This window comes from Lissotriton vulgaris, chromosome 10, assembly GCF_964263255.1.
Source record: "Lissotriton vulgaris chromosome 10, aLisVul1.2, whole genome shotgun sequence".
In the NCBI taxonomy this organism is placed as follows: Eukaryota; Metazoa; Chordata; class Amphibia; order Caudata; family Salamandridae; genus Lissotriton; species Lissotriton vulgaris.
The window spans coordinates 828518132-828533949 of record NC_141698.1 but is presented as its reverse complement, the minus strand read 5'-3'; the positions used below and the strand labels follow the sequence as shown (position 1 = coordinate 828533949).

The 15818-nt window shown below is 44.6% G+C and overlaps 1 protein-coding gene across 9 annotated transcripts in view; it reads left to right on the top strand.

Moving 5' to 3' along the window:
* TRAK1 (trafficking kinesin protein 1) overlaps positions 1 to 15818 on the top strand; it is a 480308-nt gene that overhangs the window by 375766 nt on the left and 88724 nt on the right. For all 9 annotated transcript variants that reach the window (XM_086941750.1, XM_086941749.1, XM_086941747.1 and 6 more), the window contains 2 exons: positions 7612 to 7688; positions 11144 to 11386. In XM_086941750.1, the coding sequence (XP_086797876.1) occupies positions 7612 to 7688; positions 11144 to 11386 (320 nt within the window). The remainder of the gene's footprint in view (positions 1 to 7611; positions 7689 to 11143; positions 11387 to 15818) is intronic.

Here is a 15818-nt window from a genome sequence, read left to right as displayed (position 1 = left end):
TATAAAAATGAATACATTCAATTCTGGCCTGGTTAGAAGTTAGGTACATTTTAGACAAGTATGGCTTCCAGGCAGATGTAATTAGTATGAGTAAATGCATTGATTACATTTCCATAATATATGTGTGAATCTCCGCTAAGATAAATACACCACCTACTACATTTTATTAATAATAATTGCACACAGATTAATATTATTAAATACTTTGAATATAATGTGCATACAACTGTGTGGAGTACTAAATTACGCAGTCCAAACAGCATATACAAGTTAATGCAAGCATGTTGAATCACCCTTTACCTCTGGATACTTTCTTTGCCTAAATTTAATGTGTTCTAACTATATGATATCCGACCAATCCAAAATTGGTAGGGAACAACATGCTGACATGACCATGTCTTTCTCACACTCCTCTCTTCATCCTTGTGCAGGAGCAGCTATTTGTAGGCGGCAACAAGGACACCCCAATACACATGCTCCACCAAAACCCTTGCACATAAGCCACACTGTACTCACACTTTCTCTTTATCCATGCATCAGTATCTAATGCTTAAGCATCATACATACCAATCTTTTTCATTTCATAGTCACATGAGCAAACACAATATGAGCACAGCTCTGTTCTTCAAGCACGACATCAAAACATTGCTCAAATAGACCACATCATACACACTCAGCCATCCAAATCACGCCCACTGAGTAATGTGCTGCCCTCTGAAAATGCGCTCAGACAAATTTGTTGGCTTCCGATTCAGTATAATGAAACGAAGTAAATAACTAAATAGATACTATATAACACCCCTTTTTAGTTGTCCATTTGTGCTAGTTTGTATTTGCACTTTCTGGGCTTCATTGGGAGGGCAACGTCGACAGGGCTAGGACAGTCAGAGTAGTTGGCAAGGTTGAATTGTGCTAGGAGAGTGATGCATTGCTATTTGTTTGGCCTTTAAAACTAACTGTGGTTGTGAGGAGGAAATGACATAGCATGCAGGAAAGATGGCTATGCACATTTAATAGCAGAGGTGATTAAAGTGAGTGCTAAATGTGTATTAAGTTGTTTTTGTGAAGTGGGCATTCACTTCTCCTTGTCCCTTTAGTGCTGTTGGGAGTCATACCTTACAGATCATTGCCTGCAGGTTTTGGATTTTTCCAGGCAAAGAACCTTCATAGGAGGGATGTTTTAACTTTACACCAGACCAATGTGAGCGAATGGTCTTCTTTTTGAGTTATAGTGTAAGTGTGGGCTTTTCTAACATTGACGAGCTCACAAGGATGGTCAGATCTTACAGTCTTTGCCCACACCAGTTAAGTGGGATAAGCAGTTCTTGTGTTTGAGTTAGTGTGCTTGCAGCTATTTTCCTATTACACTGAGATTTGTCCCAGTAGGTGTATCATTGTCTCTTTGTTACAGTTGCCATACCCCTGCTTCCTGACCTAGATTCTGTCTCTCCTCGCTTGAGTTTCCGGCCTCTCCATTTCAGAGTGCTTATGCATTTCTAATGTAACCGTTCATGTATGTTCATCCTGTGTCAATGTATTCATTGTCCTAGTGTTACAGATTTTTCCACTTGTTGTTTTTCTGTCCCAGTCAGTGTAATATTGTCCCTTTGCCACAGTGATCATATCCTTGTCTACCTGACCCAGTTTCTGTCTTTACTTTTCCATGTCCCAGTGCTCGAGTATTTTATTATTAGTATTATTTACTGGTAGATGTGCTGCAGTTATGAAAAACCTTTAAATAAAAGACATTTAAAAAGATAGTGTAGTAATTCACAGAAGTGCTACTCCTTGTAAACGTCTTAATTTGCCAATAGATCATAAAATCAAGGCACTGAAAGGAATATGTGATTTGGCTGTCCTATAGCTGAATTAGATTGGCTATGATATTCATGTGAGAGGTCTAAGGAGGTCCTGCCGAATGAGGATTGAGTTTCTTTGCTGCGTTAGTTAGGAATTTAACAAAGCGAGCCGTTAGTCTTTATCAGTGACTTGCAGCATTTCTGCACGTTTGGATCCCTTTTGTCAAAATAATTTGTTTGAGCCAGTGTCTATGTTCCATCTGTAGAGAGGCGCAGGGGCAGTTTGTGTTCAATTGTCTCTCTTCGATAGTTATATAGCCTACATTATTTCCTGCCCTCTGGGTAGCTCCAGCTTGGTGTCAAGTCTAAAGTTGGCAGCGCACCCAGTCGATGCATGATAAACTGCAGTTTAACTGTGAAAGAAAGGCCAGCTGCCAAATAGAGTTGTGGGTACAGGGCTTTGTAGCTGTTGATGAGATGTCATGGGTTCGCCTTGCTAGCGTGCTTGCAGAGTTGCCGCATGGCTTTGTAACTGCGGCTATGAAGACTGAAGACAAAGTTGCTGTTTTCCAAAGCACCCTTAGTTGTAGGTTTGGGATTGTCTGGTCAAGGTATACTCGAGCTACAGGAGTTGGTCCTTGAGTCTGCATTTCTGACTGTAGATTTATGGTGTGGGATTTCAAGCTTCAGAATTTGTGACAGAGTTTTACATATGATCCCTTGTGCATTACTTTTTGGTTGTTGAGTCCGAACCCCAGCCGTATTTGGGATGGGGATGCCAAAAATGGTAATCTAAAGACTTTCCAATATCTACTCATGACCAAGCTGCCAAGAAGCTGTGTCTCCCTACCGTGCAGGGGTTCAGAGTCATATGAGAGGGTCGGAATCCGTTTTGCTCTGATCACCTCTAGGAGGGGCCTCAAAGATGGTCCAGACAAACGCTTTGTCACTTTTCCAAAGGCATGCTGAAGAGATTCTGCTCTGTTCCAGATGTGTTTCTTGGGGGGCAGGAAAGATCCTCTCCTGTCGTTTAAGACACCCAGATACATATAAGTGTTGTCTTTAAAGATCCTGCTGCTATTTAGAAACCATCCACCCACCTTTTTGATTTTGTTGCCTATGATGAAAGTTTTGGTCTTTTGTTGGTTCACTACAAGAATGTTCTTAACATAGTACGTTTGAAGGGTGTTAAGTAGTCGATGAAGGCCCAACACATGAGCAGCGTGTCATCTGCATAAAACAAGCAGCCCAAGTACTTTCTCCAATTTTAGTTGGGTGAGCCGAGAGGACATTTAATGGGGTTGCCAGGCCAGCCAGAATAAGATTGAAGAGAAGTGGGGCAAGTCCACATCCCTGCTTCAGACCGGAAGTGGTTGGGATTTTTCTGGAAACAATGCACCTGTCAGTTTTACCCATAACAGTGTTCTTGGAACTGAGTTGGAGGTCACCTTAAAATCTACAAAACCGGGTAAAGGAGGGTGCAGACTGATTTGATTTTATCAATCTTAGGAGAGACGGATTTTGACCTTCACAAATCAGTTTCACCGCTATCTGCAGCTCCGTCACTTATTGATCCCCCTCATACGGCATCTTGAGTCATTATCCGAGTTCCACGCGTGGATCGTGGTCCACAGAATCCGGGTGGTGTGAGATCCACAGAACCCGGGAGGTGTGAGAGGCAGACCTGCCCGCCCTGGCTGACGATGATTGGGCCCAGGTGCTGGCTAGCCCTCGGTATGCTGCCGTCTCAACCAGACATAGGCCAATGCAATTTAAATATCTTCATAGGATATATTACACTTGTCTTCGCCTCTGGAAAATGGGGGCTATTCAGTCCCCCATCTGTCTCCGTTGTGGAACAGATAAAGGGCCTTTCCTTCACATGGTATGGAGCTGCGGGACATTGCAGCTCTTCTTGTAGGGCGTGCTGCCTTGCAAGGGGCGATTCTGGCATGGGACAACCCGGCAAACCATAGACGAACGCTTTTACACAGTGCAGAAGACATTGAGGGGGGAGGGGGGGGGGGGGGACTGGTATAAAATACATCTTTTGTTCTTGGCCCCACACTGGCCATGTGCGACATAGCACAGCGCTGGAAGGATACATCCCTGCCCTGTACAGCTACCTGGGAAAAGGCCATGAATAGGTGCATGTCGGTGGAGGTTGCGGTGTTTCAGGCGAGGGGCTGTACACAGAAGCATAGGAAGATCTGGGCACGGTGGGCCAAGTACAGGGGAATTGACTTGTCCTTAATGGTGCAGCCGGCCAACCGAGACCCTATTGAACGACTGGTGGTGAATGACTTGCCAGTTCAAAGTGATGGTGCTACACGGACACAGACGGGAACTCCATCGCCATGTCCATATGATGTATTTTAAGTATCTATGGTGCGAGTTTGGGGGTGGAGGGCGGGGTGTTTTCATTGATCTGATGTTCCGCAGACCTCAGGGGTGAGTAGTCTACAGTACCTAGGGATTTTACAGTACACATTTCAGGTGCATTTTTCTTGCTTGGCTCGGCCCATCTGGTACTATGGAAAATCAATAAAACCTGTTAAAAAAATAAATAATTCTTCAACAAACATTCATATTGTCATCTAGTTTACATTTAGGTTCATAAATTCTTCACATACATCATTATTTAAAGAGAATAGGTAATGAAATCTCTATAATACGTGGGTCACCACATTTACATTTCTATTTCACGTTAAAAGATTATACAGGTGTAATTTAGTAAAACATGAACCTATGTTAATCAAATGATCATTTTCGTCTAGTCTACGCTCATCTGCATGCTTTTACAATTCAGTAACTTAGTCTTTTTATGATCTATTTCTCAAGGTTTATCAATGTATGTTGAGCACTCAATTGTGCACATTCTCATGTTCCCCTCAAAGGTGTCAAAATCGGTTTTATGTGTCAACTAAGGGATTCAGCATTTTATCTACTTCATCACTATTCAGTTGCTTGATGTTGGCATCACGATTGGTGAATGTGCCTGCAGTAGGACCCAATGTGGTGGATCACTGAGAGGCCTCTTTTCTAGGATGGGAGGTAGTGTCCGTGGATTCTCCCCATGGCTTGCAGACTCACAGCCGGAGGTGGCTGGGAGTCATAAGATCATATCTGAGGTTTCCAGTTGAGTGATATATCTTCACTGCCTCACTGAAGAGTAGGTAGCAACATTGGACAGGTGGGTGGTGAGATCAACTGGGCCGATGCATACCGTTTCCTCTGTGTATTGTTTCAGTCTGTGGCTGAGAAATACAGCACTTTGGACTTAAGTGGTGCACTTGGGTAATGTGAGAGTGTCAAAAAGGTTGAGGTTTCATCATTCTGGTATGGCTGTTTCAAAGATAGCGAAACAGAAAACTTGCACAGTATTTTTCCTCGAAAGCAGAGATTCCTCTTGACATGTAACAAACTTAATAATTATGTTTATGAATGGATATATGCCTACATTTCAGTGTAATTCAGAATAGCAAAAGCTGACCTTTTATAAACTATGCAGACAAATACTCAAGTTATATTGTTAAGAGAACAAACAGATTGGTGGTATACAGACACCTGTTAAACGTAATCTACCCATGGAAGGATGAGTTGAATAGACCATGAGTCTTTGCAGTGAGTTAGATGGCTAGCTCCCTTCATGCCCAACCCGTGCCCCTCTTTAAATGCTAATTTCTCAAAACTGTCTGAACGGATTTAGACCAAATCACAAAATGCATACTTTCTAAGTGAAGTTCTACCTTTGTGCCAAATGTGGTGTAATTCCATTCAGTTTTTGTTTTCTAGCAGAAGGTTGCAAAATAAAATCACTCTCTTCTGTCTTAAATCACAAGAGTCTAAGGGTTTCTTTTTTTGTGGAAAGGGTAATGTTGTGCCCCTGAGGAAGAATAACCTCTGCCGTAGGTTAAAAGAATACTGCAAGTCACCTTACAGTTTGGTGACTATATAAAGGAACACACCTTTAGGCCTAATTTGTCTGTAGAGTTACTTTTTCCTATGTGACTTGAAATATCATCATACTTTAGAGAAAAGGGTTCTTTAACTGATATGTTAGTAAATAACTATCATTTGTAACGTCGAACCACACAGAACAATAGCTGGTTAAAGCGGCACAAGACCCTCAATGATATTTCAAACATTGCTAAACCTGAAGTACGAAGTGGACAGAAATAGCAAAGTTCTCACCCCTTTAAGTGTTGGAAGTTGACAGTTACAGGAGCTATATCATCATGCGAGTGCAAATGCCTTTTTTCTTAACCCCTTCGATGCTCATGAAGAGCTCAGCTCGTCATGAGGCACGGTTGAGCTGTGCTGATGATGAGCTGAGCTCGTCATGAACAATGGGATTTACACATCAATCAGCACAGGAGGGGAAAACCATTAGCAGCGATGGTGTTAAAGAACAATGTTGTGTTGACTACACTTTCTGAATATAAAATAGGTAGAGTGTAACAGCATCATGTGCTATTCTATTTGCTAGGTACCCCAGAACACTCGCCACTTTTTCTTCCTATTCTTTTCTTTTTTCCTTCTTTAAGCAACTACCCCTGCATTTTCCCTGCTTCCGTTTCTCTTTAAGACATTTTGTAAATTGTAGGTACCAGAAGAGAAACTCCTACTAAACGTAACTTTACTATATGACGTATCAGAAGTTGCATGAATATCTATTTCTAGCCAAGGCTATCAGGCAGTCTCATCATTTATTTCAACTTGGTTCTAAAAGTCTACCTTTCTCATTTAAGTCTTCAAACATTTTGTAGTTTTTTCTGGTGGAAGGAACTCAACTAGTTCACTAAAAGCACCAGTGGGCACCTCTCTGCTTCTTTGATACAAACCACACACATTTAGCAGATTTGGTATCCTCCATGCATCAGTGGGATATTTTCTTGCTTCTAAAGCTATTTGGTATACTGCACATTCAGAAAACATACTTCACTGGGATGTGAAAGGGTAACCATGACTTAAAGAGAATCCCTGGAAGAATTTGGCATGCACTTTGCAGTCTAAATGAGTAAGGATATGAGCCTATAGGTAGCTTTCAAACAACTTTTTTTGACTTTTGGAGATACTCCATCTTCAACATCGTTCCAGTCACACACCCCTGTCTAGCCGAGCCCAAACTGGGAAAAGCAAATTCTGTTGGGCTACTGAAAGGCTTCAGCCATTTTATAACTTGAATTGTCTCGGTGACGTCCTCACTCGGAGACATGCAGTGGTGTTTGAATAATATTACATCTCTCCCCTTGAAGTACAAGTGGGTGTCTTATGGGTTCCAGATTAATAAGTAATATATTTTTCTAGAGTACTCGTTCGCTAGTGGATCTTAGCATTAAAGAGAGTGATTTTGCAACATAACAGATAAACACAGTTTGTTACTGGAACCCCTTGTCTTCAAGTCATACCTGAACCGTCCAACTTTATTAATAAGCAACGGGTAGGTGATTTTGATTTTAGCTACTAATAATTAAAAAATGACTATATGCCCTACCAGCTCATGGGATAAACAGCTCTGTACCGTGTCTGTCTGTTTGTCCATTCGTCTATTGGAAAGCATTTCGGGCCCAGTCACATCCAGGGAAATAGAGACTGAAAGAAAAGGGGAACTCATGCTATGGCTATGTGTTATGGAGTTAAGTTGCCTCTGCTTGTGGATTGTTTATTAAAACATCATATTGCATTAATGTTGGTGACTCAGTTCTTATTCATGTAATTATGTTTATGAATGAATAATTCATTTTGATTTGCTGAGAAGAGTTTAATACACAAGTTATAAACGTTGTCTGTTTTCTATTACTTTATGTAGGACTCATTAGCTGCTGAAATAGAAGGATCAATGCGCAAAGAGTTGCAAATGGATGATCCTGAATCCCCGGAACTTAAGTATGACCTTAAAGCATGATTCATTTTCATAAGTACTCCGCCTCAAATGGTAAAATTGGCCAAGGGAATATGAAATGAGTACCAGTTGACACTGAATAGCAGCTAGGTTTAATTTTTTTCGCATTATGTAATGTTTCTTCAGCAGTGAAGCATCTGTTATCCACTTGACCTTTAAGCATATTTATGCATACATATGTATATGCTTTTTATGTGCAACTTTAACAGCTTGTCACAAATTGAGTAGGATGCCACATGTATTTTAGGCATGGTGCATTAAGATGCTTTGGCTCTTGCGAGTTTCTGATGAAGTGAGCACAGTGTATATCAAATATTCATTGTTTAAGTGTGGATGGACATTCAGTGTGGAGTGAGGGGAATATAACCTTCTCCATCCTATCAGAAATCGATGGAAACCATTATTGACTGAATTCCATTGTGATTGGTCAGCACTTAAATAATGATAACATTTTCAAATGTGATCTTTTTGCAAGACAATTCCATTTCATTTGAAATTCCAAAGCCTGTTTTCGTACTCTAAATGGGTAGAAAATCCATTCTGGATGTTTAAAATGTACACTTGAATTATATTTGTCCTCTAAAATGTGCAAAAAAAGGCATCACCACACTGTAATACAAATAGTTTATTTGCACCTAAAATTATGGCATCTACTCCTCATACCAAAAAAGAAAACCATTCTTAAGCCCGAATCATATTTAGCTTAAAAAGGTTCTTTTAATGCAGTCTGAACCCCAGATTACCCATCTCACTAGCTGTAGCCAGCTCGAGAAATGGGCGAAAGCTTTCAAGTTGGATAGTCACTTAGTAAGTAAAGATGGAGCCTTAAAGTTCTCACGTAGGTACTCTTCAGTCAGGATAAGAGCATGCACTGAAAGAAACCCTTAAACTGATCTCCACAGGGATGTATAAAATGCTTCAATGATAAACGGACCAGGAGATTAGTTACAAAAGCTGTCACACTGTTAACTCTTTAAAACAAATCCGTAGAATCATCTGCTGGTGAATAAAGATACTTAAACTCAGCACTACTTGGACAACTGAGCATGACTCTCAAATCAGAACATTTATTGAAATATAGATGGTCTTTGTCTTGAGCTTCATATTGGGGAAAAATAATGATTTGGAATACGGCTCCAAGTAATTGAAAGTGGCTTTTATTAATCCCTGTATTCCACTCATCACTTTTTGGGTTATCATAGTAAAATTAAAAGCAGAATTTGCTGGCTGAAACTGCCCTATGCCAGACTTGCTTTGTAACATACAGAAGTAGTCAATATGCTATCACTGAATTAGTGAATATCTTGTTTCTGTGTATGTAGGTTGTCTTTTATGCTCAGTTTATGGATTTTCAGAGGAGATGGAGCGAATAGGAGACACCACAGTCACATACTCCAGAAAGCAGTCGAATGGAACTACTAAATAGGGTGTGGACCTCAGTGAAAGAGAGGATTACGAGGCAGCAGTCAGGATGTGGTACAATTAAGTAATAAATAAACTGATTGTATTTCTTCCTGGTAAGACATAGAAGACTAGTGGAATAGTTTAACAAGTAGAACGTGTAGAGAAACTTGTCAAGGCAGCTCATCAACTCAAGGTAGGAGCGCCAATGGTGTAGCCATTTCGGTATCCACCACCTTGCCATGTTCCATTAAATTACTAGAAATGAATTCCAGAATTTGGAGGCAATGATGTTATTTAATACGACTCAATTTTGATATCTAGTAACCAATTTGGCATTACTGCCTCCGCAGTCCTTAAAGTATTGCAAGAAATTCTTGAATTGTAGGCATTTTTGTCATTTGGCAGCCTTCTACCTATTCATAGCATATTAATGATGCATCCTCATTTGTGACTCGATTCTGTATGTTCTGTGATAACCTGTCTGCTGTATGTCATTATGTAATTGAGCAGTAGGTTTATTTTATGAACTTTATCATTAGTCTAGCTCTGCTGTCAACCACTTTTGACTGCAACATTTGTTAACGTTTGATTTCTATTCATCCCTCTTCCAAGAAGATTATAATTCTTAACGTTCGGCTGAGAGTTAATGGAGAGAGGCAGAATGGAAAGCCAAAATATGAACAGATCCCATATATGTTTTGAAAAATGGTAGGGTATTTGACTTTTATAACCAGATTTTAACTGCTTTTAGTACATACACCACTTTACCTAATTTTTAATGAACTTTGTGCTGTGAACGCCACTGTTTTTGTCACAATTGTTTCAGGATTGACCTATAGTGGGAACAAGCACCCCTTCTCAGAAGGCTAAAGATTGCCTAGCACACCAAAAGAACATTGGAAAGTTTCATTAGTGCCTTTCAGGACCTCTGTTTTTAGCCAATGTGTGCAAGAAATATTTTCAATGAACCAATTTGTTGTTTCCTTCAAACTCATCTTAAGATGCCCCGCTCGAACCATCTTAAAGAAGGCTGGTTTGCTTATTTCGAGTCTGGTGTTTATGCACTTTGAGTTTCAAAGTCCAAGTGCATCTTATGCACACATTTAACTGACTATCACATTGAACTGACTGTAATGACCCACTCCAACGTCCTCCGTTATCTGTTGTTGTTGCCATTAGGAGAAACAGTAGTCTCTGATTCGTTACATAACTGCATAATACCCTGCCTTTGCTTCAAGAAAACTTCAAAGTATGTGATGTTTCTCAGGTAGGGGAGAGGAGAAGTTGGAGGAGAGTCATGATTACTGGGCCACAAATAAAATATGGTGTGTGATATGCTAAACCTTGGATACCAAAAAATGCTTCCTAATAACAGGACAAGTGGTCCATGGGTCCATTGCTGCTCTTGTGTCCCAGCAAAGTATGATCCAAAACACAGGTTTCTCCCAGGTTTGTCCTCTCTTTGGAAAGTCTTTAGACCACATATCTCTCAAGATCTCTGAGGTTTGGCCCAGAAGTCATTCCATTCCAGAGTGATAGAACCGTACTTAATTGGGACCACTTATTAAGTAAACCGCTGGCTGATTGACAAAAGAAGGCTAAAGCCTAACTAATTATATACTTGGTTATTTTGAAACCGAGGTAGTGATAAAAGGAAGTCGTCCCCTTACTTAATTTCCAAATCTTTGTTGATTACAACAGTCTCAAATGGTGATGCAGCAACATTCTACACAAGTTGGGTGAAGTATGCAGCTTTTTAGGGTAATGAAGGGAGAAAAACCAATTGCTCCTGGAGTTGACAAGAAGATAATTGGTTTGTGTGAGGTTACCTTTCTATGCTGTCAGCACAAATCTGCTCTGCGTTGTACTACACATGGTTCAAGTCTTAACTCTCTTCTTGGCTGTCAGTTTATTTGCCTGAGGAACAAATACTTTTCTTATGAACATGTACTTTCTTTTCTAATATATTTTGGAATATATTTTTCTATTGAATATTTGTGGTGTGTAGCAATTAATTAGTATCTTTTTATTTTAGCTGTGGTCATCAGAAGCGTGTCTTTGAGACTGTGCGGAATGTAAACCAGGTGGTGAAGCAGAGGTCCTTGGCCCCATCTCCCATGAACATCCCAGGATCTAACCAGTCATCTGCAATGAACTCTGCTATTTCTAGCTGCGTCAGCACACCGCGCTCAAGTTTTTATGGAGGAGACATTACGAACATCGTGATAGACAACAAGACCAATAGTATCATCTTACAAACGGAATCGCCGGACAATGGGTTAGTATCACTGGAGATTCAAAAGCAACATTGGAATAGAAGTGGTTGCTGCTGATAGTTTGTAGTGGCTTTTGAACCATGAAACAATGGTATTATTTGTTCTGTGTGTGTAGTAACTACATGCATTATGAATAAACTGCAAACTTATCAGCATCACATAGAAAATGCTTAAATAATTAAATGACCAACTAAGTTTATTGGATGAAAATCAAGAAGCAGCAAATAGGTATGCATTAACAGACACATTTCCATAACAGGAAATTGAAATGCTCTTAAGCATTAATATGTAGCATTAAAGAAGGTTATTTTTTTAGATTAATTCCCAATGTTGCTAGCTGCATATGTGCTTATCTGCAGCGTAAAGAACCACAAGATGGGTTTCTTCATTGGGGGATGTCATTGTTTATTTACACAGGGACTTGCAGGTGAAACAAAGCTAGGATCGTTATACGAGTTTGGTAATTATCACACTTAACACAAAATTCAGATCAGTCCACTGGTTGCTTTGAGATTTTCCATAACCGCATTTATTAAGAGTTCAGGCAAGCATCAATACAGTTCTCCACAATCAGGAGGGCACCGTCAGTAATATGCAGGTGGCAGCATGACCAAGAACCCAAGATTTAAGAACAGTCCCCAATCCCCCCCATGCCCCACCAACCCCAAACATGCCCCAGTACCCTTCCCCCACTACCCACCCCTTATCCCACCCTAACCCAGTGCACGTGATCACAAGATAACTACAATAGCAGGAAGGCAATGTAGGTGTCGGTCAGCGACCTAAGTTCAAGGGTCCACATCCGGAGGCAGCACATCCTCAATGTCAATTGGAGGGTCCAGGGTCAGCCCTCTGTAATCCGCCCACAGCTTCCAGATTTTATAATGTTTCCGGGGGCATCCCCTGGCCTCAAACACAGGCAGTTCCAGCCCCATGAGGAAGTCTAATCCCGCCTTCCAGGCGCTGAGTGGGGGGGCACGGTCACTCTTCCATGCCCTCGCCAAGTCCCGCTTAGCCACCACCAGCCCCAGTAACAAAAGGTGTTGTTTGTAAATGTTGCCCCCAACGTCTTCAAGTACATGGAGGAGGCCCAGCCGAGGCGTACGAGGAAGGTCCCACCCCAGCACTTCCGAAAGGCAGTTCCAGACCCCATTCCAAAATCGGGTCAGGCCCCCACAAGACCACACCGTGTGTAAGAGTGTCCCCCGTTCAACACCACACCGCAAGCACTCCGGGCGGCAATAAGGCCCGCCCTCCACAGTCGTTCCCTAGTGTAGTATGCCCTGTGGAGGTATTTAAACTGAATAAACCTGAGGCGTACTGCAATGGCAGCTCCACGGGGGATTCAAGGGCCTCACGCCAGTCATCCTCATCCAAGGGGCCAACATCTGTCTCCCAGGAGGCCTTCAGCGACCGGAGGGAAGAGGAGCAATGCGTAACTAGGGAGCGATATATTTGAGAAACCTTCCTGTCGCCCAAGTCCCCCATAAAAAGTTTTGCCTCAATGGGGCTGAAGTCGGGAAGTAGGTCCAGACCCACTAGGCTCGGGCTGAGGGCATGGCGGAGCTGAAGGTACCTGAAGAATTGGGTCTTGGGCATATTAAATTCGGAGCTTAGGTCCTGGAAGGATTTAAGCGTAGTCCCGGTAAGGACGTGGCCAAGAGATGAAATCCCGATCGCGTCCCAGCCTCCAAATCCTGACAGGGAAGCCAGTGCCGGGAGCAGACCATTATTCCACAGTGGAGTCTCGGCGGTCAGCCTGCCCCACCAACCCATGCGGTGCAAGGCTTGTCTCCAAATCGCGAAAACCACCTGGGTGACCCGCGGCAGCCCCTTCCTCCTTCTGGCCGAGTACAGCAAGGTATGGAGCGTGGCATCCCCCATCAGAAAGTGCTCTAGCGCATATGCCGGGTCACTATGATCACCATACCACCACTCATTGAGCACCAGAAGGTGGGAGGCTTGATAATAGGACAGGAGGTCAGTGGTAGCTAGACTGCCACAGTACGTGGATAGGAAGCACGTCCGCAGTGCCACCCTGGAGGCACCCCCGGCCCACAAGAACCGGCCAAGAACTGAGTTAACACGGCGGAACCACTGCGGGTCAATCCTGTGCGGGTAATTCTGTAGTTGGTAAAGAAGCCGTGGCAGGGCGACCATCTTAAAAATAGCAGATCTACCATATATATTGAGGGGCATGCGTGACCAAGTCTTAACATCCATTTGAACCTTGTCCCACACCGGCTGCATGTTTCGGTCCCACGCCACCGTGGCCGAGGCCGACAGGAAGACGCCCCGATATTTCAGGCCCCCGGTCACCACCTGTAGGGCTGCGGCCCAGGGGCATGGCTCCGGTTCATCCCCTAGTACCCACAGGGTCGATTTGCGTGGGTTGAGAAAAAGCCCAGACGCCTCGCCAAACTCCCGCATCATATCCAGTACACGAGGGCCTGTGCGGTGAAGGTCAGCCATGAAGAACAGGACATCGTCCGCATACAAAGCGATACGATCCGAGAGGTCCGCCCCCCACACAAAGCCCCGATACAGTGCGTCCAAGCGCACCTGTACGGCCAGCGGCTCCATGGCCAGCGCAAAAAGATAAGGGGAAAGGGGACACCCCTGACGAGTGCCCCTGGCAATGGGGAACTTCTTGGATATCGCCCCAGAAACGCGTACCGAGGCAGTTATGTCTGTATAGAGCAATTTCACATAAGAGATGAACACCGGCCCCAGGTTGAGAAGCGGCAGAAGGGCAAAAAGATAGGTCCAGCTGACCGAATCGAACGCCCTATCGATGTCCGCGAGCAACAGCGCTGCCCGATCCCCGGTCGCCCCCACAGCGTCAATTGCCACCTGTGCACGTCGTATGTTGTGTCTCGTTGCCCGGTGTGGCATAAAGCCCGCCGGGTGGACGAGATCAGTGATATGCGGGAGCAGGCGGTTCGCCAGCGCCTTGGCCAAGAGCTTGGCTTCAAAGTTAATCAGGGAGATTGGGCGATAGGACTCGTGACTGTCGGGAGGCCTACCCGGTTTCTGGAAGACCACAATTTCGGCCTGGCGCCAGTCCGAGGGCAGACTACCATGCTCCCGCGCCAGTTCCAACGCCCGCATATAGTGCGGCCCCAGCTGCAAGTGGAACTTCTTATAAAATTCGCTGGGGAACCCACTCGGTCCCGGCGCCTTACCTACGTTAAGTTGACCCAATGCATCCCCCAGCTCCTCCGCCGTCAGGGGGAGGTCTAAGGCTTCCCGGACCTCATCGGAGACCGCGCGTGGAGGGACCTCCACAAGGAATCCCTTTATCGCCTCGGGCGAAAGGCTTTCTCGAGAGGCGTATTGTCGCGCATAGTAGCGCGCGAAGCTCGCTGCAAGGACCGCAGGGTCCGTTATAACTGCCCCATCCTCGCCCGTAAGCCCAGGCAGGGTGATCGGTTGCATCGTTTGCTGACAGAGCCTATGGAGCATGGTGCAAGACTTGTCTCCCCATTGGTACACCCTGCTCCGAGTAGCCAGCCACGCCTGGCGAGCCTCATCCATTAACACCGAAGCGTAGGATTGCTGTGCCTGTAAAAGCAGTCGCAGCGCCCCATCATCACCCCCCCCCGGTAGCGCGTCTCCAGCATCCCCACCCGCTCTGCCGCTGTGACAATGCTCTCCTGCCGACTTCGGCGGGCAGAAGCACACCAGGCTATGTCGAGACTTCTCAGGGCGGGCTTCATGGCCTCCCACACAGTCACCGCGTCCACCCCTTCCGTAAGGTTGTCCTGCCAATAACGGGCGATCGCGCTGCGCAGATGCTGGGTGTAGGCCGGCCGCTGCAGATGCCACGAAGACATCCGCCACCGGAACGGTTGGCGTGACTTGCACAGGTCAATCTGTACTGCTACTGGGGAGTGGTCGGACAGCCCACGAGGCCGGATCGCAGCCCCCTTCACCCTGTCAAGGAAGGCCCCCGGCACAAACACACAATCCAAGCGCGAGAGGGAACCATGCACTGCCGAGATATATGTGAACTCCTGCTCCCTGGCATGCAGATGCCTCCATGCGTCCACCCAGCCCAAGCCATCAATCAGTGCACACAGCCGCGTGGGCGAGGCCGCGGCCGCGACCCCCTGCAACCTCCGCCTATCCAGACTCACATCCACAACATCATTTCAGTCGCCCCCAATCACTGCCAAGGAGTGGGGAATCTCAGTCCACAAGTCAAATAGTCTCTCCGCCAGAGACCACTGCAGCGGGGGAGGGGCATACACACTGCCAAACACCTCCGGTTCCACTCCAATCCTCCCCTGCACAAAGACATACCGACCCTGGGGATCAAGCCAGTGACGCTCATGAGTGTACGACAGCCGTCTGTGGACAAGAATGGCCACCCCCCTCGAGCCCCTGGCAAACCCTGCATGGAACACCTGATGGAAGCCAAACCGCTGTAGA